The 26,700-nt window shown below is 45.0% G+C and overlaps 1 protein-coding gene and 1 non-coding gene across 3 annotated transcripts in view; one reads left to right on the forward strand and one right to left on the reverse strand.

Moving 5' to 3' along the window:
- Positions 1–26,287, reverse strand: part of DDRGK1 (DDRGK domain containing 1) — a 41,939-nt gene extending 15,652 nt beyond the window's left edge. Inside the window, exons 1-6 of one of the 2 annotated variants that reach the window (XM_061583515.1) lie at positions 26,145–26,188; positions 24,727–24,922; positions 22,007–22,165; positions 16,238–16,344; positions 13,248–13,349; positions 316–438 (exon numbers count right to left, since the gene is read on the reverse strand). In XM_061583515.1, the coding sequence (XP_061439499.1) occupies positions 316–438; positions 13,248–13,349; positions 16,238–16,344; positions 22,007–22,165; positions 24,727–24,793 (558 nt within the window). In that variant the 5' untranslated portion in view covers positions 24,794–24,922; positions 26,145–26,188. Of the gene's footprint in view, positions 1–315; positions 439–13,247; positions 13,350–16,237; positions 16,345–22,006; positions 22,166–24,726; positions 24,923–26,144 lie in introns of both variants that reach the window. The other variant, XM_061583514.1, reaches the window with a different exon arrangement.
- On the forward strand, positions 5,544–5,612 carry TRNAA-UGC (transfer RNA alanine (anticodon UGC)). The gene has a single exon. It is a non-coding gene; the product is annotated as a tRNA-Ala (tRNA).
- Positions 26,288–26,700: the final 413 nt, after the last annotated feature.

Here is a 26,700-nt window from a genome sequence, read left to right on the forward strand (position 1 = left end):
ACTGCTTTTTAAGATGCTTTTAAAATGTTTTTAAATACGTTTTCAAGATGCTTCTAGAGTTTTATCGCTTGTTGTTGGCCACCCTGGGCTCCCTTTGGGAGGAAGGGCAGGAAAGAAATGTAATAATTAATAAACAATGGGTCATGCTCCGAACAGACTCACTGAAATCAATGGGTGCAACTAACTTAAGTCCATTGATTCCAATAGGTTTGCTCTAAGTATGACTTAGCTGGATTCAACCCTTTGCATCTACTGCTCAAGGCAGCCCTCCAGCTGACCCTCCAGCCCCTTGCATCCGCGCCCAGCCGAACCTACCTCCTCCTCTGTCATGGCTTCATCCAGCCCTTCTTCTTCCACCACAAAGCTCTCCTTCAGCTTCAGATATTCCTCGTGCTCCCGCTCCTCCTCCTCTTCTTTTGCCTTCTTCTTTTCTTCTTCCTGCAAGGTGGGCAGAAGAGGGTGGGGGGAGGCAGAACTGAACTATTTAATCCTGCCACTTGGATACATCTCAGGGTGGCTTATGCATCATCGGACATTAAAGCAACAGCAACAAATGAAACTGATTGCTACAAAACCAAACTGAAAGTCGACAAACTGCAGACAACAGTGTTAAGATCAAAACTCACAGGGAAGCAAGAATCTACCTTGCACTCAGTCTGACCACTGGGCCCATCTAGCTCAGTGTTGTCTACCCTGACTGGCAGCGACTCTCCAAGGTTTTAGGCAGGGAATCTTTCCCAGCACTACCCGGAGAAGCCAGCAATAGGACCTGGGATCCTCTGCACTCAAAGTGGATGCTCTGCCACTGAGCTATGGCCCTTCCTCAAAATCTCCCCTGAAAACAGCACTTGGATAAATCTGTTTTCAGCAGCTGAAAGGTGAGTAAGAGGCCAGGCCACTTCAAAAAGAAGAAAAGTCAGGCAGTCGAAAGAGCTGTGGCTCAGGGGTAGAGCACTTGCTTTGCGTGAAGAAGGTCCCAGGTTCCATCTGCAGCCTCTCAAGGTGGTGCTGGCCCTGCTTGAAACCCTGGAGAACCGCTGCCAGTCGGTGTAGGCAATACTGACCTGGATGCAGCAAGGATCTGACTTGATAAAAGGCAGCTTCCTAGGGTTTACTGTCTCATAACGCAACACCTGCTTACCTTGCTAAAGAGACCGTACGCGAAAGCCCCATGAGGAGAGGCAAACAATGGAGACGGCTCCAGGGAATGCCCCTCCGATTGGCACTGCTCATTTTACAAGCTGCCCCTTGAGCAGTTCTGCTTCTGGAACTGCTAACCCACATGCGATGGCTCACACTGAAGAGGAAACCCACGGTCTTATACAGCACACAGTTTTGCCAATTTGCATAAGCCCATCTCATGAGTCACAGAGAATAGCAGTCCCCACCCCTCAAACCAAGATATCCTTTTCTCAGTTATCAGATTTGACCACAGTCTGGTGCCAGATCACAAGTTAATTTCTGTAATCCACAAACATGCAACCTCTCTTCCAATCAGGAGACCAGTGTGACTTAATGGACATGATTAATCTGTGAAATTCGTTGCCACAGAGTGTTGTGATGTTCAGCACCACAGATTATCTTCTAACTTACTTTTTTTAGAGGGATCGTTAGAAAAACAAGTCTATTAACATATATTAGCCACAACAGGCAAGGACAATCATTGTGTTGTGTAGTGGCTAGTGCTGGACTAAGAGAAAGGAGGCCTGGGTTCAAATACCCCTCAACCATGAAGCTTACTGGATGACTCTGGGCCTTTTACTCTCTCTGATTAACCTCATAAATATTGGGTGGTATTCAATGCTAGTGCTACACAGAGGAGAGTCATTGAAATGGATTATCTTAAGGCTCATTAATTTAAGTGGGTCTACACCAAGTAGGACTTAGGTGAATACAACCCATTTTATATATAAAAGGGTGGTGGGGAGGGGATGGCCATGCATTCTGCCTCAAACTCCTTAAGATCCGGGCTGGCCCTATGACCTTCCAGATACCGTTGGGACTCCAATTTTCATCAGCCCTAGCCAGCATTGCCAATGGTCAGAGACGATGGGAGCTGCACTCCAGCAACATATAGAGAGCACTGGCCTCCAATCTTGTAGACCATCAACATCTGGGGACCCAACTCCCATCATCCCTGAGCACTGACCATGCTGTCTGGGGATGATGGGAGTTGTAATCCATCAACATCAAGGTTGAAGACCAGAGATCTAGAGGGCAACAGGTTCTCTATCCCTGCCTTAGAGGAAAGGTAGGAAATAGAATAAACCATGTATTGTGGAAGGGAACCTACCTGTGGCCCTCTAGATGTTGTTGGACTGCTACAACTCCCATTATCCCTGATCACTGGGATACGCTAGCTAGGGCTGATAGGAGCTGGAAGTCCAGCAAGAGGAGGGCACCAGGTTTCCCAGCCCTGCCATGAACAAGGAAGTTCCCCTTGTGCAGTTCTGCTTCCGCACTTCCTAGAGGCGTCTGCTTATGCAGACCTTTGATGTAACGAGAGCAAACTCATTCTTACAGCAGGGACCGACTGGGCCTTCAATAGTCATTCAATGAATGAATAAAACTTTGTTGTTTGAACCCGTAGGATGCCATATTAATAATACAGCAAACAACCCATTGAATACATCTGGCAATTCCAACAAAAATAAATGTAACTGAATGCCTAGCTTTCCATAAGTCAACTACCTACCAGGGCTGTGGAGTCGTAGTCGTAGTCGTGAGCAATTTTGGGTGTAGTCGGAGTCGATAGAAATGTACCGACTCCGACTCCTTCATAAATGGCAAATGTATATTAACTAGTAATAAATTTACTGTAGTAAAATGGTAGCACAAGGCATTTCATCACCACCATGTGAATCCAGAGCTTGGAAAAGTTACTTTTTTAAACTACAACTCCCACAAGCCCGATCCCTGGGGCTGATGGGAGTTGTAGTCTAAAAAAGTAACTTTTCCAAGCTCTGGATTCACGTGGTGGTGATGAAATGCCTTGTGCTACTATTTTACCACAGTAAATTTGTTATTACAAGTTAATATACATTTGCCATTTATGAAGGAGTCGGAGTCGAAGTCGGACAGTAGAAAAATAGAGGAGTCGGAGTCGAAGATCTGGCATACCAACTCCACAGCCCTGCTACCTACCATAACCAATGGTGGTATTTTGAGATCTTTTTTCCAGCCCGGCTAGTTGAGAACTTAAAAACGAAACACCATCTGGAGATGCCAGACTGTGATCCTGGCGCACCCTGCATACGTACCACTGAGGTACAGTCCTTTGTAGCTGGAGTGGGAGAGAGAGGAGCAAGGGGCCTTTGAGTAATTGCCACAGGCCCATCACATTTGACAAGCAAGGCAGGGGCAGGATGTTCTAACCTTTTCAACCACTCTCCCTTCTCTCTTGCTTCCCCTTTCTCCTTGGCATCCATCATGAAGGGTATAGCCTCAGGCTTACTCAATCCAAGTATGGCTGTGCTCCTGTTTGCTCAAACCAGGCTCTGAGGATGAGGCGAGGCACTTTTCCCACATCCAGAATTTGTGTTTGGAATGGGGGTGAATAAAGAGAGCCAAAATATTGACCTGGTTTGCCCATGCTAAGCCATGGTTTGTTTAACAAACCATAAGTTAACCATGAGTTGTCCCACAGATGATTAAACAAGCCATGGCTCATTTCTCCAAAGTTTGGCCTGTTCATTGGCTGCCCTTGCCTCGCGCCTTTGTAGCTTGGTGTCTGGGGTGCAGTGGACAAACAAGCCATGGTGAAGGAAGGGTGGTGAACGCAATGCCAACCCATAGCTGAAACAAACCAAAGTTTGTCAGCTTAGTGTCATGTGCGAAACTGTGCCTTCCTGCAACTCTGGAGCACCCTTACGGAAGGGGAGAAGGGGCTCTCATCCACCCACCACCACTGGAATCCCTATCAGTGGTGGCCAGGCCATCAAACCCAACAGGAAGCATAAAAAACCATGCACGCACCCCTCTGCATAGCCTGCCATGTATTCTGTTTCTCCGTCACAACATGTTGGGGAGAGGGCTGAACTCTGGTAACAGACTCGTGTATACATTATCTAGCTTGTTGTAAACCGCCCAGACAGCTTCAGCTATGGGGTGGTATACAAATGCAATCAATCAATCAATCAATCAATACATTATCTAGCTGCAGGATCAGTTTCAGAGTTAAGTTGTGACATACAGTATACACATAGGCACCAAAATCCTATGTCTTATAAAACTGATATAATGGGCTGTAGCTAACTTAATTCTACTCAGAGTAGACCCAATGAAATAAATGGACCTAAATTAGTCATGTTAATAATAATAATAATAATATATCCTGTCTTTTTCCCAGAACTGGGACTTAAGGCAGCCTACAAAAATTAAAACAAATACAGTTCAAAACATAAAAATAAAACATACAAAAGTAAATTAAAATGTAATTAAACTAACTATATAATTAAAACCAATTAAAACATAGTGATAAAGAAAACCACAAAATACAAACCAGTAAAAGCCCCTTGCTTCAGGGCACGGTGAGAGAAGAGAGGAAATTGGCACTGCCAAGCTTTGGGTTTGTTTTGGGCAGAAGCAGCACATGCGGATGCCAAGTAACCGAGGGAGCTGGACACCAATGGATGTTCTTTGAGCACATAAAGAGGTTCTGGGCCATGTTAGTCAAGAGACCTTTTCGCCCAAGGTGTGGAAGTTTGGGAAGGAAGGAATTCAAGAGCATACCATCTCAAACCTTTATTTAGTAGTGAGCCCTTACTTTAGTGTTGCCCCCAATCCTGCAGAGGTCAAGGACTGGGACTGAATAACCAAGAGAACGCTAACACAGTGCGCAAGTTTAGGCAGAAGGGTTGACGTGCCATTTCCTTTTGGGGGGGGTGGGGGTGGAGGAGCACGAGTGAATATTTATTTTTATACTGCTTAATGCCAAAATAGGCTTCTAAGTGGTTTACAAGCTATAAAAACCTATTGTGCAATCATTTAAATAAACATCTATAATTAAAATATTACAACTGAGGCTCCAAATATCTGAGACACTGCCTCCTTCCCTGCAGACTCTCTTGGGTGTTAAGATCAGTAGTTCCACTCCCCTTTGGGAAGGATGCACCAGCCCACAAGAATTCCCTCCCCACGGCTGCACATCTGACAGTCTGCATCATATGTTGAAGATGCACCTTTTTACCCTGGCCTTTGACACCTGAGAGAGATATTTTTAGGATCCCCCCATTCTTGTGACTGTAGTTTTAAACTGTTTTTCATGTTGTATTTTAAATTGTTGCAACCTGCCCTAGGATCTTAGCGTGAAGGGCAAGTAATAAATCATTTTTTTATATTACTGCAACTATGACTACTACTACGACGACTACTACTAGCAGTAAAACAATCCCATTGAAAGAGGAACTGGGAACCTGTGCTGTTAGACACCAGCTTCCACCATCATCCCTGACCAACGGCCATGCTGGCTGCAGCCGAAAGGAGTTGGAGTCTTAACAGCATCTGCAGGGCCACAGATGTTCCCTATCCCCATTAGGGGAAGGGCTGTAGCTCAGTGGTAGAGCATCTGCCTTGCATGCAGAAGGTCCCAGGTTCAATCCCTGGCATCTCCAGATGCTGGAAATATCTCCTGCCTGAACCGCTGGAGAAACCACTTTCAGCCAGTGTCAGTCCTCAGCTACGTGGACCAATGGTCTGACCCGGGACAAGGCACCTTCCTGTGTTTCTATCCTTACCTTAAAACAAGCCAATTAAAACAGGAGACTCAGGTTGCAAGATGAAGGGGATGCCTAAGGAATCTGTTAAGAGTCTTACCTCTCAAACTGAAAGCCACATTCAGAGGTTATTGATTTAAATTTGGGCTTGCTTGCAGAAACAGGGAACGTGTGTAATGCAAAGGAACGGCCGTGCCAGCAGAGGAAGGCAGGGTGTTTTTTTTACAGCAAAGTGTTGCAGGCCGTGCACGAGAAGATGCAGCTCTGCAACGTGAGATCTTTGCTCTCGCTGATAAGGTGTCTGTGGTAAACCATATCCTCCACCCAAAAAACTCCACAGGCAAAAAGGGAAATTCCCAGGGCCGCACAAGGCTGAAGCAAAGAGCACTTGCAGGGTGGGAGCATCTATTGGGGCCGCTGGGACTTTTGAGAGGAAACAAAGCAATTTATAAATATATTTTGGGGGGTTTCAAATGCTAGAAACACTTGTGGGGCACTTGCACTGTGTGTGAGTACATAAATGCCCCAAATTGACACCCCCTCCCTCTAATAGTCTGACTACAAAAATGCAATGTTTGCTGTGAGAATAATATAAGCCCAGCCTAGAAAATAAGTACAAAATAATTACTTTTTTATTTTAAATACTAGACTTTTGCCACTAGATGGGAGAATGTTTCAAAATTAAGAACGCTGGTGAAAACAGCGGTAGCACATCCTTTGCCAAAGAATGGATACTCATCACACCACCTTTAGCATCTACTATGTGCATGTTTTCTCAGGTGGAAGCCTCACTCAGTTGTGCAGGGACAGATACGTTTGTCAGTTTCAATTTATCTCAGTTTCTCATTTTTCCAGTTTTAAAATTCAATTCACATTTCCACCTTTGCATTTTTTTAAAAAAAATCCTCATGAAAAGTTGGCAGGATTTTAGTGAGAATTTCTCCTAACAACACATTTTTGTATGCAGTTTTAACCAACATACACATTTTCGCAAGCAAACAAGATTGAATTTCTTCCTCACCCCTAGCTATATGGGATTCACTCAGAAGTAAGTGTGCATAGGAGGACTGCAGGTTAAATGAGGCCATGTCCCAAGATTTCAGAATATGAGAGGCCCACAGGAAAAAAGGGCCTCCTTATATTTCAGATCATGGGCACTCAGAGCAAGAACCAGAGCTCTAGGACAGATTGATCTACAGATTAGCTCCCAGGCTAGTGTCCTGAAATCCTACATTAACCTTCTATGGCTCTGCCCACTTTTCTCATCCCTTGCATCCCAGCGTATTCCTGCCCCATGAATGATGGGCAGCCCTCTAGCTCCATCAGCCTCAAATGTCTGAAAGTCCCCTGATCCCTTTAATGTCACCTGTTTTCTTCCTCCTTTGCTGCCTCCCATCTCAAAAACTCCCTACAGGAATATCCATGGGGTGCCTCCAGGCTCTCTCAATATTGCAGGAGGGATTCAAGTGCGTGCCTGAATTTTAGATTTGCCCAATGAAAGCACATCTCTGCCCTATTGCAGTAAAGCCACCTTTAAAAAGAAGAATCAAACTTTTTGCAGCTTGGAAAAATGGAACTGGACTGCCTTCAAGTCGATCCCGACTTATGGCGACCTTATGATTAGGGTTTTCATGGTAAGTGGTATTCAGAGGTGGTTTACCATTGCCTCCCTCTGAGCAGCTTGGAAAGTGACAGGGAAATGCATTGAAAAGTGCGAGATGAACAAACAATTAACAGGCAGATGTGCAAACACGCGCAAACAAATCAGGATGAATGCAGGACAAATATTTATTGCTGTATAACCACCTCCCTAAACAAACCAGAATGAATGCTCAATGAAGACCCAAAGTCTAACCACTGTGTCAGCTTTGTGCAAACAAATCAAGATGAATGCTAATTAACAAGGTCATCAGGTCAACAGCCAGATGCAGTGCTGCAGCCTCTCCCTTCAATTATCTCCTTAAAGTTCACCTGCTTCATGAAGCGTTTGCCTTAACTCCATATATATCCTCATCCCCAAATGAAACTAAGGTTGTAATCCAATACATATTCACTCAGAAGTAACCTCCACTGAGTTCAATGGGATTTACTCTCCAAGTATGTGTGTCATGGATTGCAGCCTATGGCTACATACACACCATGTTTAAAACATTTGAATTCCCCCAAAGAATCCTGGGAACTGTACTTTGCTAAGGGTGCTGCGAATTGTAGTTCTGTAAGGGGAAAATTACAGTCCCCAAGATTCTCTGGGGGGAAAGCCATGTGCTTTAAATGTACGGTGTGTACACAGCCTAAGTCTAAGGCTTAAACACATTTACTAGGGAGCAAGCCCCACTGAAAACAGCAGGATCTACTTCTGGGTAAACATGATTAGGATTGCACTGGCAAGATGTATAAATGAACTTTTTGCTCTCCCCTCCTCTGTTGCCTCCTCCTGTGTCAATTCTAGACTGGATGCCTGTTGGGGCAGGCACATGTCTTTTAGTAAAAGGTAACTACAGCTCACTAAGAATATCCTTTGTTTTGGACATTTTAATCAGGCAAAACTTCTCCTTCAGAAATAAGATCTTGCAATCAAGACCTCTCCTTTTATGAGCTTTCATTCTCCTACAATTTTTTTAAAAAAATGTTCCCATTCTTTGCTAAAAAAAAAACCAACCCACTGCTCCTGGTCTATGGGCTGATTTTTCAAATAAATAAACAAATAAACTTCAAAGTTTGGCTGACCCTAAGTACGAAACAGAAACTTCTCTTTGACACTTTGCTACTGGTTGGCCCCTCCCTTCTTAGTAGGAAGCGGCAAGGAATCCAAACTTTGCACTGCAAAGAGCCACTTAAAGGCTTTTGCAAAAGTGAACAAAGAAAGAGGAACTTAGAAATATATTTCTTTTGCTTGGCAACAGGGGATTTTGTTTTGTTTTGAGGAAGATAATAAAATAGCACAAGACAAATCAATGCAAAGTTGCAGAAGGGCTCAGTCTGAAGTAAAAGATTGCTGCAGAAATTTAGGCAAAGCAAGCAGGTTTGCCAGATGAAAGGATTCCTCACTTCATCACCAGCTACCAGCTAATCCAGCATCTCCTCTATCATGCAACCTTCTGTAGTTTGCATCCCGCTAACTTAATCTGTTAAAATCACAACCCTAGAGGTAGAGGACATGTTTTGCTCACAGAATGTCCCTGGTTCAGTCTCCGGCATCTCCAGAAGACTCCTCTGCCTAAGGCCCTGAAAAGCTTCTGACAGCTGCAGTATTGTTCGTTGGGATGATTTCCGCACTGCTTTCCCAGTACTGGGATTAGAACACGGGGAGCCAAAACTGATTCCATCGGCCGCAGCCAGCAGGACCAATTCGCAAAGATGATGGAGGGTGTAACCCAGCAACATTGGCTACTGCTGGCTTTGAACAGCCAACTGTCTGATTCCATGGCGCTACCCTCTCCTATACAGTACACTGCATGCATACCATTTCATTTATTTATTTATTTAATTTATACCATCTCTGCTATCTTTTCGGTGCCTTTTGAAGACTTTTCACTTTCGACAAGCCTTTTGAGACTTATCCCAGTCTGCGTCTGTGTTAGAACTGCTTGTTAATATGCTTTTTTAAAATAATAATATGTTTTAAACCTTTTTTTAAAATATGTTTTTTAAACTTTTAAAAAATGTTTTTAACGTTGTTTTGTTTTAATGTATTTTAAGGTCTGTTTTATGATGTTTTAAAGTGTTTCTAGCGTTTCTGTTTGCTGCCCTGGGCTCCTGCTGGGAGGAAGGGCGGGACAGAAATCAATAATACATAAATAAATACCCCGCCTTTCTTTACATGAGAGAAACCCATGGCGGCTTACATATGGTTCCCAGGTGGTCTCCCATCCAGGCACTGACCAGACCTGACCCTGCTTAGCTTCAGCAGGGAGCTGGCCTCATGTACCTTCAGACTAGTCCTGCAGTCTTGCTAGGGTAGAGAAAGAGAGAGAAAGAGATATGGACCAGAGATATGGAAGAGCTTCATGGTAAGGGGAAGACCAATATATCCTATTCATCAACCAGAGACGTTGCAGGGAGCTTGCTTCTCCCCTCGCTAGCAGAAAGAACACAGAGAGTTTCAACTGCTAGTTGTCCTGGGGACTACAAGAGGGAACCATCCTCTGACCCTATCGGCCAGAAGATTATGGGCTGTTGGACGGTCTGAGCGCACACGCGGCCTTTTTGTTTTCTGTTAAGATGTCTTGAGGATCATTCATTCTGGGCGGAAGGGTGGGATATAAATTTAACAAATAAATAAATAACAAAAGTCTGGGAATATAATAATAACTGGATCTTGAACCAACAAACCTCCAACGGAAGGGCAGGAAGGAGAAGTGCACAGGCACACAGGAAGTTGCCTTGTGCTAAGTCAGACCACTGGCCTAGCTCAGTATTATCTACTCTGACTGGCAGCGTCTCTCCAAGGTTTCAGGCAGGGGACATTCCCAGCCCTGCCTGGAGATGTCAGGGATTGAACCCTCCTGTGTGCAAAGCAGATGCTCTACCCCTCAGCTATGTCTCTTCCCAGCATATAAGGAAACGGATTGGGAAACGAGCAGCCGTTGCAAATATTAACAGCAACAGCTGATCATCATTGTGAGCCAAGTGTTACTCCTCACTAGCACGGGAGGGATTGTTCATTTGTAAGGCCGGACTACTCAGAGCATGTGCAGAAATACTTTTCTATACAGGCTTCCACGCTTCATCCTGCATAAATAGCCAAGCGCACCCGGGGCTCTGCTTCGAAATACATCCCCACAATTTAGACGATTTTACAGTTTAATAAGTAGTTCTTGACTGTCCTGCCCAAAAGCAATCCAAAATCATGCTTGAGCTCTGTAAAGCCCACAGGTATCGTTCTAGTTGGACCAATGGTCTGACTCATTATAGGGCAGCTTCCTTTGCCCCTATGATCTTCACATTGCAGAGTGGGACAGGGGTGGTGGCACGGAGCCACCTCTAGTGAGTCCACGGCCAAGCTGAGGTTTGAACAGGGGACATGTGTTATATGGGGGGGAGCCTCAGTTAAGGAGTAGAGCATCAGATTTGCATGCAGAAGGTCCAAGGTTCAATCCCTGGCATCTCCAGTTAAGGTGGGAGAGACCCTGGTCTACACTGACTGGGAGCGGGGAACCTTTGGCCCTCTAGATGTTGCTGAACTGCAACTCCCATCATCCCTTGCTACTTGCTGGGGTTGATGGGAGTTGTCGTTCAGCAACATTTGGAGAGCCAAAGGTTGCTCACACCTGGTGGGGACAACACAGAGCTTGGAAAAGTTACTTTTTTGAACTACAACTCCCATCAGCCCAATCCAGTGGCCATGCTGGCTGGGGCTGATGGGAGTTGTAGTTCAAAAAAAGTAACTTTTCCAAGCTCTGGGACAACACTAGCTGGACCAATGGTCTTACTCACTAGAAGGCAGCTACCTGTGTCCCTAATGTGTGTGTTTCTCAGTTCAGTTCAAGGTTTAAGTGCTAAAACGTTCCATTCAAATGTAGTTTGCCGTTAGTCAACTTCTATGCAATGCAGTCTCTGTCTGTCTGTCTAAACAGACACCCACACAGGAAACCTGAGGTATCCTACTGGTGAGGCTAGGGTACAGGCCCTACTGCAATGATGTGGTGAAGGCTGAGCTGCGAGCAGGAAGTGCCCAATCCTACTGCACCTCCCTCATAAACCCGCTAGATGGTCTTACACATCCCACTCTCTCTCAAGCCTCCCCTCTCCCCACCACCACTTTGCAATATGAGGACAATAAGAATGACTTTGTTTTATTTAACAAAAATGTATATACCACTCAATTGTGCAAAAAACCCCAACCCCAACTCCAATTGGTTTACAAGAAACATTTAAATTATCAATAAACATAGTTAAAATCAAGTAATTAACAACATTTTAAAAACGATTAAAACAGCAGTAAACTAAGAACAAAGATTAAAACACATCAAACTTCTTTGACTCTAGATAGGCTTGCCTAAAGAGAAATGTTTTAAGCAGGCATCAAAAAAGAATACAGCAAAGACACCAGCCTGCCGACATTCTTTACAGGGCTGTAAACGTTAAGTAAGAAGCATAGTGGCAAATTAAGAAGTGCAGAGTTCCTTCATGGTAGTCACAGACACCGCCCCCTTTTTTGCTGTGGGGTTGAGAATGAGATCCTTGTTAATGCTTTCTCCCACAACCACAGACATCCCTAGGAGCCAAAAAGCATGAAAGGGGGGAGCGTTGGCTACTGAGAAGAGTCTTCTCTGGGGCTGACTCACCTCTGTTCGCTCTGATTGGTTCCAATCAGCAGGAACAGACAAGGAAGCATGTTAGAAGTCTCTTCTCAGTGGCTAACACACTCCCCTTTTGTGCTGATTGGCTCATGGGATGCTGGAGACATAAGCACCCTGCTGGGATCCTGCTCTCAAAAAAGTAAGGGGTCTATGACCCCCTCAAGACCCTGGACCACTACACCCCTGTAAGTATGTTGAGAGTACTATGAAGTCTCTATAGCTTCATAAATTTATATGACTTTATGAAAAATTAGTGCCTTTTCATGTTTCCCCATTTTTTTTTACCTTTTTTGTAAAGACTGTAAGCCTGTATGTTGTTTTTCAATCTGTGTGCAGTACTTACAAAACATTAGGTGCTTTATAAATAATAACAGCAATCATTGTTATTAGCGTCTCCCAACTTATAAATTGGCACTGTTACACGTAATACTCATTCTGCACTTGTAAGAAATGCACCTACAGTTTGCAACTCCCTGCCTATTGACATCAGGCAGGTTCCCTTCGCTGTATTCTTTTTGGTGCTTGCTCAAAACTTTTTGTCTAGGCAAGCCTATCCAGACACATAGATACTGATGTCTCCTTAGTTTACTGCTAATTTTAATTGTCCTTTAAATGTTTTTAACACCTGTTTTTAATGATAATTTTAATATTTCTTGCAAACTGAGTAGAGCTTTAGTTACAATCAAGCTGCATGCTGTATAAATTGTGTTAAATAATTAAATGAACTGCTTCTCCAGTTGTAAGCAAAGTGCTTTTTTAAAAAACCTACAAGAAAATAAGAGGAGCCAAATGCCTCTACTCCAGCATCATGTTCTCACAGTGGCCATCCAGATGCCTCTGGGAAGACTGCAGGCAGGATCTGAGCGCAATAGCGCTGTCTCCACGTGTGGGTATCGTGTAGGTAGAACACAGCCATCATGGCTAGTAGCTATTGATAGTTCCATCCTCCATGAATTTGTCTATATCTTTTGAAGCCATCCACGTTGGTGGCCATCACTAATTAAAATTATGGCATTTTTAATGTTTATATCCTTGCCTTTTCTTTGGAAAGCTCACAGCGGCATACTGGCAGGTTCCAATCAGTCTCCCATCTGGGCACTGACCAGCCCAGACCTGCTTAGCAAGGTCGCTGTATCAGACACCTTCAGACCAGGCCCCCACATGGGATTTTTCTAAATTCAGAGCACATCCGCATGAAATGCCCATCCCCCAGGCCAATGACAAATCCCACCTGCTTCTCCTCCTCCAGGCGCAGCCGTTCCTCCTCTTTGCGCCTCTCTTCCTCTCGCTTCTGCTCAAGCTTCTTTCGTTCCTCACGTTCTGCTTCTTCAGCCTTTGGAAATTGGGGAGATAAGCCAAAAATTATTCTCCAGTAGTTCATACATAAAATGTATCTATTTACTATCAGCAGTGGCAGCTGGTACCTCCATGTCAGTGAGGCAGTGGAATCTGCTCCAGGTTTTAGTCCAAACTTTCAAGGAGCTGTCCAAAGCCCGGGACGGATTCACTACCCCACTGACATTGGAGCCACCAGTCTACACTGAAAGATGTTGTTGGACTCCAACGGAAGCTGAAGCACCTTTGACAGCTCCTTGAAAGGTAGGACTAAAACCCGGAGTGGATTCCACTGCCTCACTGACATGGAGCCACTAGCCACCACCAAGTCAGTCTGTCTGTCTCTCTAATCCACACACACACAAAAAGTATTTATATACCACCCTCTCACAGAACATCAGGATGGTGTACAGAGAAACAAAAAACCCCTATTTAAAAGCAATACAGAACAATCACTAAAATGACTGGCTACTCAAGAAAAATTTTAAACAACTGCATAGGCCCGTTGACATAAAGAAGGCTTCAAGGGACACCTGAAAGTCCAAAGTAAGGATGCCAGTCTGAATCTCTGCTGGAACAGTATTCCGTAGCATGGGAGTCGCAACGCTAAATGCCCAGCTTCTGACTGAGGCCAGCTGGGCCTCCACAATGCAGGGGACAACTAACAGTGCTCCTCTAGATGATCTCAGTGAGATCATGTACAATATAGAGGCGAGAGGGGAGAGGACAGAGGGCTATGAGAGCTTGTGTAGAAACTAGCCTCTGTACAAAAGTAAATTTTATATTGCTCCTCCCAGTTTTGCTTCTGGCTCCACCCACCACTAGCATGTGGCCCCCAGAAGGTTGCCAAGAAGGGAATGCGGCCCTCTGGCTCAAAAAGATTTCTGTAAAGAGGAGAGATTTTGGCTCAGTGGTAGAGCACTTGCTTTTGCAAGGAGAAGGTCGCAGGTGCAATCTTGGCATATAATAATAATAATAATAATAATAATAATAATAATAATAATAATAATAATAAAATAATAATAAAATAATAAAATTTTATTTGTGAGTCGCCTATCTGGCCGAATTAACGGCCACTCTAGGTGACGTACATGTACATGATAAAATACAATAAAAACCAATGAAAACCACCAACAATAATTAATATACCAATATTAAAAGCAACCCACCCCAGAGGTCCCATAGGCCTGCCCGAACAGCCAGGTCTTTAAGGCCCAGCGGAAACCTATCAAGGAAGGGGCATGGCGGAGGTCAAAAGGAAGGGAATTCCAGAGGGTGGGGGCCACAATCAAAAATGTCCGCTCTCTGGTCCGGACCAGCCTGGCTGTCTTAACTGGTGGGACCGAGAGAAGGTCTTGTGTGGCTGATCATGTCCCGTTAAAAAAGAACCGAGAAGCAGGTGATATGGAAGAACTTTTTCGGCCTTAGATTCTGGAGTGCAGGTTAATTCAGCTTCTCAGCCTTCCTTGGAAAAGTTGATGAGGCGAGTCTATCCTTCTGGACATCCTGTGATTTTATATTGGGTGGAACAACAGTTATCACACTTTGGGCACCTCTTGTAAATTAATGGTGTTTATGTACTTTGGCATACAGGTGAGTGCAACATCGGTGCCTCTTTGCTCCAGTAGTTCATATGTAGAATGTATCTTTCTACTCTCAGCAGCAGTAGCTTGTGGCTCCACTGGAATCCGCTCTGAGTTTTAGTCTGAACTTCCAAGGAGCTGTCCAAGGTTCTTCAGTTCAGACTAAAACCTGGAGCAGATTCCACCGCCCCAGTGACATGGAGCCACCATCTGCCACAGTAGAAAGATACATTTTACATATGAACTACTGGAGAAAAACTTCAGGTTATTCGGGTAGCATGCTTGCTTCTGCATACAGATAAGGGGGATTTTTTAAAAGCGGTTAATTACAGTAAGTTCAGTGCTGCTAATGTTGGTAAGCAGCCTTGCAAAAACCTCAGGGAGGAGTGAATATTATTATTATTATTATTATTGATCCCATCCTTCCTGCCATTTTTAAAACAAACAAGCCAACCAAATATCTTCAGAATTAATAACTTTAGAGTTGTTCACTTACCAATGTTTGAGTGAACAGGACAGTATTTAAATTCCACCAAAGTGTTAATAATGAGGAGAGCAGATGAACCTCACCAGAGAGAGCATTCCATAAGGGGGCCCGGATGGCATTCAGCACCAGCAATGGGGCTTTCCTGAGATGGCTTCCCGAAGGCCTGAGACAGTCGATCCTGGGCGAGGCTATCTTTTCAGCCAGAGACAGGGAAGGCAGGCTGGAGGCAGCATGTGGCCCTCCACGCTTCTCTGTCTGGCTCTTGGAAGTCTCCCAAGGCCAGATTTTACCTTTGCACAGCAGTCTGGTTTCTACACACATTCACAAACACCCGTATCCTCCACTGAGGCATTATCAGCGCTCAAGGACACATTCCGGCCAGGCAAAAGCACTCAGGGTGGGAAGCAGAGCCAGGCGGGGGTTGGCTGGGGAAGAGCCGGGCAAAAGCACTTAAAGATGAGGTCAAGCAGTGGTCCCCAAATCCCCCCCAACCAACCTCTAGGAAATTGATGAGGGTCTTAGTGGACCACTTAATGGTTTTTCTGCCCCACTGCAGCTAATGCAGCGTCCTAAATGCTGTACGCTTCTTAACTGTATTTTTGCAGATTACATCATGGACCACCTGAATGCTCACAGACCACTGGTGGTCCATGCAGCAGACAGTGCAGGAACCCCTGATGTAAAGCAAGGGCAGTGAGGGGCGTGGCCTAGAAGAAAGGGGTGTGGCCTGGGGAGAATCCTGGAGCGCTGCGTTTGGCCTCTGGGCCTGAAACCCTCCCCACCGCCACCACTTCACAAGCTGCAGCGCACACTCACCTCTCGCTGAGCTTTTCTGGCTTGCTTCTCCTCTAACTTGCGCTGTTTCTTTGCTCCAACCTTCCCAGAAAACTGGGGTTCAGCCCCTTCAGCGTCATCGTTCTCCTCTGCATAGCGATATTAAATTATCAAAAATTAAAAAAGAAAATGAAAATGAGAGAGAGAAACATTATCAAAGGGAGTGACAGTCTGGGTTGTCACGTTTTTGTGTGCTTCAAAGATGCCCAATATGAGAAACTGAACTGGTATTGAGTATGGCCCTACCTGGGTGAGAGTCGGGGAGCGAGTGGTTGCACCAGATGCTATGTATTTTGTGGGTCAAGCATTTGTTCCTTATGGTGGGTTGGCTGGAGATAAGTTATCTGTGTGGTTTGTGGGAAGGAATCAGAGTGGGATTTAGACATGGAGGACTGCTAAGGACATATTTGGGAGGGATTATTGGGGGGGGTGCAGCTCCAAGTATAGTTGTTTTAATTAGTTTACTAATGATGCTGTTTTGGGAGTTTGTATTTTGTATTTGATTCTTAACTCATAATGTTTATTTTTAAGAGAACATTTTTATTTTTCTGTTAATTATGCTGTTTTGAATGTGTCTTTTATATTTGGCCTGAATTTGTAATGTTTTCTTCTAATATTTTGTGATGTTTTGTTTAATGTTAAAACTGCTTTGAGATTGTTTTCCAAATAATATAAAGCGGTATAGAAATGACTTAAATAAATAAAGGGATCACACCACAGGAGGCCAATCGGGCTGATTCCTACCTGTCTTTTTTTTTTTTTTTAAACACCTTCTTAAGTCTTTCTTGGAGGCTGGAATCTAATGCTGTTTGTGTTGTGAACAATTCTGGCTGAATTTAGGCTACTTACATATGCTAGTTATTAACTGTTCAGCTAGTTCAGTATACTTTTATTGTAAGCTTTACTCAAAGCGTTTTAACATACAAAATATTGGGAGTCTGGTTGCACACAGGCATGTCAGAAGATGGCAAAGACAATGAACTGAATCAGGCAACCAAGAAAACTGAAACTCCCATTCATCCCTACAGGACATTTATTTATTTATTTTATTTATACCCTGCCCTTCCTTCCAGCAGGAGTGCAGGGCCGCAAATAGAAACACTAAAAACACTTTAAAACATCATAAAAAGACCTTAAAATACATTAAAACAAAACATTAAAAACATTTTAAAAAAACTTTAAAAACATCTTTTTAAAAAAGGGTTAAAGATATTAAAAGACATATTAAAAGCAATTCTAACACAGACACAGACTGGGATAGGTCTCAACTTAAAAGGCTTGTGGGAAGAGGAAAGTCTTTAAAAGGCGCCGAAAAGATAGTAGAGATGGCACCTGCCTACTATTCAAAGGGAGGGGATTCCACAGGGCAGGTGCTGCCACACTAAAGGTCCGTTTCCTATATTGTGCAGAACAAACCTCCTGATAAAATGGTATCTGCAGGAGGCCCTCACCTGCAGAGCGCAGTGATTGGCTGGGTATATAAGGGGTAAGATGGTTTTTCAGGTATCCTGGTCCCGAGCTGTACAGGGCTTTGTACACCAAAACTAGAACGTTGAACTTGACCCGGTAGCAAATGGGCTGCCAGTGCAGTTCTTTCAGCAGATACCCTGCCCCAGTGAGCAGTCTCACCGCTGCATTTTGCACTAGCTGCAACTTCCGGGCCAACCTCAAGGGCAGCCCCACATACAGCGCATTACAGTAATCCAGCCTACAGGTTACCAGTGCGTGCACAACAGTGGTCAGGCTATTACGGTCCAGAAACTGCTGCAGCTGTCTCACCAGCTGAAGCTGGTAAAAGGCACTCCTAGCCGCTGAGGTCACCTGGGCCTCTAGCAATGAAGATGGATCCAGGAGCACCCCCAGGCTACGGACCTGCTCTTTCAGAGGGAGTACAACCCCATCCAAAGCAGGCAACTGACATGAGACTCTTGAACATGCTCAGGAGAATCTGGGCAAGTTTGGAAGAGTCCAACGAGTCCTCTCTGCTGCTGTCACCCTACTACTCTTTCTCAGTGTTAAGTTGGCTTGAGAAGTGGAACGGGAGGACTGGCAGGGAAGGCTGGCTGGCCTGAATTTGGAGGAGTTTGCACCTGGCTCATAAACAGAATGTGGCTTCCTCAACTGAAGGAATTCATATCCTGAACCCCCGATTCTAAAATATTGCAATTTGTAACCTGCCCCACTGTGAGGACCACTTGTGTGTTATGAATTTGGTTATGTGTTCTAGTCCAGAGATTCTCATGGTTGCAACAGAAGCCCAAGGTGTGGCTTCTGTGTGTGCGCGCGCATTTGTCTGCTGAGGATGAAGGATGCATTTGTGTGCGATTCTGACTCTTGCAGGGTCTGAGTGTGAGGGGCCCTCACTTTTGCCATTGCTATCATCAGATGACTCCACAGTGCAATCAAAAAGGTAGGCTGCCACTTACTTCCAAATGAGATCCTTATGCAACACTAAACCATGGTTTAGCTTGGCATGTACAAGTCTTCTGCCTTCCCTGTCCTCTACCAGCACAGCCGTGAGGAGATGGGAGGCACTTGCTTCCATTCTCAACTAACTAATGTTTGTTACGGCAAAACCAGGAACTGTGGTTAGTGTTAACTATGATTTATCCAACTGTAAACCAAGGTTCAAAGTTGGCTTGTTGAACAACCTGCGGCCAAGTGAAAATGTGTGGCGCCTCTGTTGTGGCAGAGTTGGAAAAGCAAGGGGGGAGTGTACAAGCCCAAGGCTCATTTATGTAGCATTAAGCCATGGATGGGGAAGTGGCCCTTCAGATGTTTGATTCCAGCTCCCATCAACCCCAGTCAGTACAGCTAATGGCCAGGGATTGTGGGAACTGCAGTCCAACTATATCAGGAGGGCCACAGATTCCCCTTCAATGCACTAAACAATATTTTGAATTCATTACTTCTGAATGCAGTCAGAATATTTTTGCCTTCGTGATATATTTGGCAGTATCAAATAGCCATGGTCAAATAGCAGGCATTCAACTAACAGTATGTGGCTGGTCAACTCAGAGGTGTCTCAAGGCTAAGGCAGCCTTGACTCATTCAACGATAGTGCACTCCTTCACTGAACGGAAAGATTCAAAGCAAGCAGCACTGTGTCTCCGAGATTACTTCAAGGGGCTTGTAATTTGACAGAAATAATAAGCAGCCTGGCCTGAAAACATCAAAAGCACTTTTCTGCTTTCATTCTTCACACTTCAAAGAGATGCACCCCAAGTTGAAAAGTTCAGGGCTGTCAATTTACCATCTGCACGCCGCTAAAATGCAATCATGAATTCAGCGGGTGCGCAGGAAAGGCAGATCAAACACAAAGTTCTACCACTTTCAAAGTGGAAAAGCACAGTCCTCTTTCAAAGAGGAAAGGCATTCAGGGGTTGCAAAGCTTATTATGTGCTACCAGTTTCACAGCAAACAAAACATCCTTGCTTTGAGCAGTTATGAAATTCCCACCGATGGGGAGAATTGCAGGCCATATGAGGGGCCACTGATTCAGTGCAGAGCCCAGACATGAGAGATGTAGGACCCAAACATACTGAGGGGCCATAAACACAGTGATAAAACACATGCTTCCCGTGAAGGTGGCCCTGGGTTCAATCTCTGCCCAGTTGAGGTGTGTCTCAGCGAGCAAGGCTAGGAAAGACCTCTGGAAAGGTAATTTCAAGAGGAATAGATGGCTAATTTAGGGGTGCCTTACAGATGCTGCTGGGCTGCAACATCCATCATCCCTGACCATTGGCCATGCTGATGCTGATGGGAGTTGGAGTCCAACTACATCAGGAGGGCCACATGTTCCCCATGCCTGGGCGAGATGGATTAATGGCCAGACCAAGTATAAAGCCAACGACATGTTCAAAACACAAAGAAGTCAAACTGAAATGTGGTTAGAAACTAGGGGAAAAGCTCTGTGTAGGTAGGATCATCAGTGAGTGAAGTCAGATTTGTTGAAAAAAGAAACGGACTGCCTTTAAGTTGATCCCGACTTATGGCTACCCTACGAATAGGGTTTTCATGGTAAGCGGTATTCAGAGGGGGTTTCCCATTGCCTCCCTCTGAGGCTAGTCCTCCCCAGCTGGCTAGCGCCTACTCAGCTTGCCACAGCTGCACAAGCCAGCCCCTTCCTTGTCCGCAACTGCCAGCTGGGGGGCAACTGGGCTCCTTGGACTATGTAGCAGGTGGCAGGGCATGTAACCCCTGAGCTGCTCACTGTGGGGGTGATCTTTAGCTGGCCCTTGACATCCAGGAGACATGAGAGGGGATTGGAACTCACAGACTCTGGAAAGGTTAAAAAAGAGAGACCAAGTCTAGATTCTAGATGTGCTGATGCAGAGACAACTTTAATCTCCTGAAGAGAGGGGCATCTAACATAGGAAGCTGCTTCATACGGAACCAGATTAATGGACCATTTAGCTGAGCACTGTCGGCACTGACTAGCAGCACCTCTCCCAGGTTTTCAGACAGGAGTCTTTCCCAGCCCTACCTGGTGACACTGGGGAGTGACCTTGGGATGTTTTGCTTGCAAGCCATGTGCTCTGCCACTAAGCTACGGCCACTCCTCAAAGGGCCAGAGAGTTAGGGATATGGCCCTTCCTATGAATTTCTGTCCAAGCTGCTGTGAGGAGGCTGTATTGATATGAAGACCAGGTGCACTCCCTGTCCATCAATTTGGCTGGGGAGAATCCACCCCCTTCGCTCCAAGGAGTTGTCCATTGCTGATCTACATCGGGGTGACTGTGCTATGCATCGCGCATGGATACGTTTATTACTTTTAACTTAAAAAAAATAACACTGAAATCATACAGAAATGTAACACAATAGTATAACAAATCCATTATTCTAAAAATATTATTATACATACAGTTTAATATATCATTTCATCTAATTATCACAATGGCGACTTTAATAAATTTACAAATCTTAGAATAAGAATAAACGTCAGTAATACCAGTGACCGCTTCCAAACTTGCCTATTGTTAAATTACAATCTTACTTTTTCAAACCTCCCCTAGCAGAAAATATGGATTCACCCGAGCACAGAACTTTATTATTCCAAGAAAAGATAAATAAACACTTTTCTATAAGAAGATTTTCTCACTGTCTGCTTTTTTGATTGCCTGATCCTACTGACCGTGCGAACAAATAAGCTGTGGGATTGAATCCAATGACCTGCCTGTAGGGTTGTAAATATCTCCAAGACACTGCACCAATGCAGCTATAGGGCAACTGCATCAACAGGCTTATCCTGCGGGACCCTGATCTTTGTGTATGAATCCACTGAATCTCTGCTTTGCTTTTATACCATCTTATTGCTTTTAGGCTGTACTTTTCCTTTAACGGATATTGTTTTTATATTGTACATAGTGTCCATCACTTTAAAGAGATTTAAAAAACACTAGACGGCTTAGAAGTGCTTTTAAATAAAACAATCTACATCCAGATGTGGCACGACAGTGGTGTGCCAACCCCTTACACAGCTAGGGCAGGAGTGGCTACAGGGCCGCAGGAGCGGAGCGAGGGCAGGAATGGAGATGACCCATGCTCTGTCCTCAAGGCTTTAAGCCACCATGCTGCATTGACATAACCCACGGCTCCTGATCTACAGTAGCCCAGGGCTCTTCCACCTTGATTCCTTGTGCCCCCATGCATTTGCATTGTTTTTACTGCTGTAGTGAACCCAAAAAGTAAACAACCAACATGGCCAGTCAAAGCCTAATCTGACAAGGAGAAGCTACTCGCATCACTTGCCTTCCATCACCTCCTCTGCCTGCTGTGAGCGTCTCTGAGCCAGCATCCTGCTCCCCATGGTCCTCCGGCGTCGGGGCATCCCCTCTCCCCGCTCACTGGTGTGGGGCTGAGGCCTGCCTGCTGCAGCAGCCACCACATTTTGTTGGTGTTCCTCATCACCTAGAGAAAGAGAACATATCTGATTGTCTCTCAAACGATGACTGGAAAAACACCCCATAAAGTAATCCAAATCATTCCTATTACTACAGAGTTTAGAAGCAAAACACTTAAAAAAAATTCTATATAATGTGCACATATGAAACATGGAGTTAAATGCTTACAGAATTCACAGCTCACTGGCACCATCCACAGGACACAGGGCTATCCTGGAACAGCACAATCCTATGAAAGTCTACTCAGAAGTAAATACAACTGAGTTCAGGTATATGTGCACAGCATGGAGGGGGAACCTGTGGCCCTCCAGATGTTGTTGGACTACAACTCCCATCATCCATAGCTATCGGCTACGCTAGCCAAGGCTGATGGGAGTTGGAGTCCAACATACCTGGCACAGGTTGGCCAGTTCTACTGTATAGCATTGCAGCCTGAATGCACAAGAAAGCATTGCTCAGCAAAGATCAAGAAGGTGGTGCCTCTGACAATCTAATTTTCCTTTCTGCCTATTAAATGAAGAACTCACATGGTAATATTTAGTTGCTGGCTTCAAATAAACCAGGAGTTTGAAATACACCACAAGGTTTCTCAGAGTTGATGCTATCAAGAGAAATGCAAGATGCCCCCAGGAGCAAATTACACCAATACTTCAGGACCTGAGGAGGTACCCAATGCCATTAGCACAAGGATTTCCATTTGCGCAACGGACCATCCCTCTCTTCCCAGTTTCCTCCCCAGATTTGCTCCAGAGAATTGGGGGAAAACTTGGAACAGATTTAGGGGATGCACAGGGAGAGTAGAGTTGGGGGAGGGAAGTTCTGTTGTGCAGCCCAAAGCCCTTGCACAGACCAAACAGGTTTGTTAAATATTGCCCCTAATTAATGGGACAATGTATGTAAAACCCTTTGAACTGGCCCTACTCATCAAAAGACATGATGGAGAAGACTGCCTTATGTGTTCTGTTGAGGGGTAACCATAAAGTAGTGGTGCAGTTAGGTAAATTTAGACTTGTGACTTAATGGGTCTTTTAGATAGGAGCATGTATGATTGTGCTTATACGGCAGGAATTCCTGCTGCAGCACATCAATGCCCATGTGCGTCTGTGGACTGGAAAATTTCCCCACTATCTATTTCTTTGTCCTGTGAATCCCCATCCACAGAAATGTCACCTGAGTAAAGCAAAGGCTTCTACAGCAGATTGGGCTTCTGGGTTTACATTAATATATATTTTAGGCGCTTCTGATCCAGCCATAATTTTAAACATAGCTTGTTATGCCTGCATCTATATTCTACATCTAAAATTCAACAAGCAATTTTACTTTTACTGCTGCCAAGAAGATAAAGAGTATGATTATGATTACTACAGCAGGGCTAGCATTGAATACCACCCTTTATATTGGAATCAATAGAAGCCACAGTGGGGAGTATCCTCTCTCTTTCCCCGTCCCCACCCCCCACTTTAGACAACGTCCCATCATTAGGTGAAAGTCATCGCCCTTCCGTTGTAGGGTTCCCCTCCTGTACAACTAACTTTGGCACTTTGTCCAACATGGACAACTTTGTCTAACTTTGTCCAGAGTAAAAAAAAAATGCAGGCAGTGGTGTTGGCCCCTTACAGCCCCCCCAAAAAACAAAGGTACAATATCATAATACCTTTATGGGTTCAGAATGGCAAGTTATAAATATTTAAATAAATAAATAAATAGAACCAACTAAAATTACAAAGCAGCAAGCTACTTTCTGAGTTCACTGGACTTTTTCTCAGCTCAATGTTAAACCAAACTCTCTCTGAGAAGGGGGTTCCTTATATAATCCTGTTTTTATTTTTAGACAGTATCTTAATTTTTTTCAGGGCACATTTTAGCATGTGTTTTAAATTGTTTTAAATTTTAAAATTGTTTTAAATTGTTTTTAAAATATGTGTTTTAAATTGTATATTTGTTTTAATGTTTTTAATTGGTGTAAACTGCCCAGAGAGCTTCGGCTATGGGGCGGTATACAAGTGCAATAAATAAATAAATAAATAAATAGAGGGACGATGGGAGATAGGAACCCACGAGGCTGCCGTGATCCTTCTACCTCAATACTGTCTACACGGATTGGCAGTGGCTCTCCAGGGATCAGACAGGGGCAACCTGGAGATGCCAGGGAACAGTTTTTCTGCATGCAAAGCACCACTGCACTATAGTCCTTCCCCCAGAGTTATACGCAGATCTCGCAAGTGTAGAGGTGGGCTGAATTGTGCAATTACACTTTAAAAAGAAGAAGCTAACTCCCACATCACATCCTGAGATGCCTGCAATGCCTGATTCAAATACTAACCCAACCCAGCCCGTCTCAGTTTGTGAAATGTTAGGTCTGATGTATGACAGGATGGCTGGGGAGATGTCATTAATGATCTGTCGTGAAATGCCACAAAAAGGCTGCTGGATGAATCCCACAGAAAGGGCCAGATGCTTCTTCTGGTCTCTGTATCCCAATCTACGTGGGGCAGAGTCCAAATGGGTGCCTGCAAAGGGGTAATGTGTCTCTTACAGTTTAGGGTGCAACTGCTTACAAAAACTTACCCCAAGAGTTAGTGGGCAGATGCGCTCCACACCTGATTGATGCGCTCTGAACTGCAGCAACATCCATAGTGCATGTGTGTATGTAATCAGTGTTCTCTGAATGCAAACTAAGGTTTTATTCTTTTCTGTGAACACACCCAATGCAACAAAAGCACAGTAAGATGTGGAGTTGCATGTTCGTAGGCTGCAGGGGACACTGTAATACATACAGGCAGAAACACATATCAAGAATGGCAGCAGTAGCAGCAGATATTTTGCATTAATCTGGATTAAAGTTGATGCAGCCTTGCACATGTCAGGGAATCCCTCTCCTTAGGTATCCACAGTCAGAGGTTTGGGGGCAAGGAAAGGGGAGAAACTCCTTCCTCCTTGTTCTCTTGTGCCTCCCAACATGTTAAGTGCCTGCTGAAATTACCTTTCAGTAGCAGTGGAGGAAAGGCACTTTGCGCATGGTTAGAGGCAGTTATTTCTTTCCTGTGGGCAATAAGTCTAGAGCAATGAAAAACAGGTTCTGGTATGGCTACATCATATAGCACTGAAGGAAACAAGGGGCTGTGGGTATTGACCGGCTTCTATAGTCCAGCAACATCTGAGGGCACTAGAATCATAGACTTGGAAAGGGCCTATAAGGCCATCGAATCCAACCCCCTGCTCAAGGCAGGAGTCCAATTTAAAGCATCCCCAACAGGTGGCTGTCCAGCTGCCTCTTGAATGCCTCCAGTGTTGGAAAGCTCACCACCTCCCTAGGTCATTGCCTCCATTGTCATACTGCTCTAACAGTTAGGAAGTTTTTCCTGATGTCCAGTTGAAATCTGGCTTCCTACAACATAAGCCCATAATTCCGTGTCCTGCACTCTGGATGATCGAGAAGAGATCCTGGCACTCTTTTCAAGCACTTGAACAGTGCTATCATTTCTCCCTTCAGCCTTCTTTTCTCAAGGGTAAACATACTCAGTTCTTTCAAAGCAAGTTTTCCCTAATGTTCAGCCAAAATCTGGCGTCTTGTACTACACTTCCCCTTTACAATACTGCGCTAATGGACAATCGTCAGACTCTCTATTAGGCAGCTTCCTGTGTGAAGGCACCCTGCCCATGGTCAGAGGCAGTCACTAATTCTGAGACGCTTACAGTGAAGCGAAAAACAGGCTATCGGCTGGGGGAGCCACGCTGTGAAAGGCAAAGAGCCCTCGGGCCAGTACGAAAGGAAAAGGCACTTTGCACACGCTCAGAGACACTCTTATCTCGACCTCAAAGGGGGTAAAGCTCTAGAATCGAGGGCAAAGAGTTTTTTTGCTTTTTTTTAAGGCTGCCAAGCTCGCCTGTCCCAAAACCCTTTTCTTTCCCCAACCCCTCCTGGCAGGCGAGAAGCCCCCTCCTCTCCCAGACCACGTAGAGAACTTGTGCCCCGCCCCTCCTACCCGCGCGCGCCTGTCCCCTGACGCGGCTGACGAAGACGAGAAGCGCCACCAGCAGCAGCGCCGCCACGACGTAAAGCACCGGGTCCATCTTTACCACGTGACTTCCCCTCCCTGTTTTCAGCCACGCCCCCTTCTCGCCTTCGACCGCTCTTGGGTATCCGGCCAATCCAGAGCGAGCCCGGAAGCAAAGAAACCACGCCTCCCACGCTTCTACCCGTCCGGAGAGGGCGGTTCCAAAGCCAACCAACAAAGGGAGGGTTCCGAGGGTAGAAGAGAAAATAGTAACATTTTGGTACGGTCCCTCGTGGCGTAGCCTAGCAACCGGGATGGACCCCACACTCTGACAGTTTGTCCCGCCCCGCATTTTTACAGCTGACTAATGGGCTGCCCGCCGGGAAAGGACGTCTTTTCTAGTTCCTCCCCTTGCAATAAAAATAGATTAAGACCTTTATGGACGAGAGCAGTGGCACTATTGGAGAACATAAGAAGAGCCTGCTGGATCAGGCCAGTGGCCCATCTAGTCCAGCATCCTGTTCTCACAGTGGCCAACCAGGTG

Source organism: Rhineura floridana, chromosome 9 (assembly GCF_030035675.1).
Source record: "Rhineura floridana isolate rRhiFlo1 chromosome 9, rRhiFlo1.hap2, whole genome shotgun sequence".
Lineage (NCBI taxonomy): Eukaryota > Metazoa > Chordata > Lepidosauria > Squamata > Rhineuridae > Rhineura > Rhineura floridana.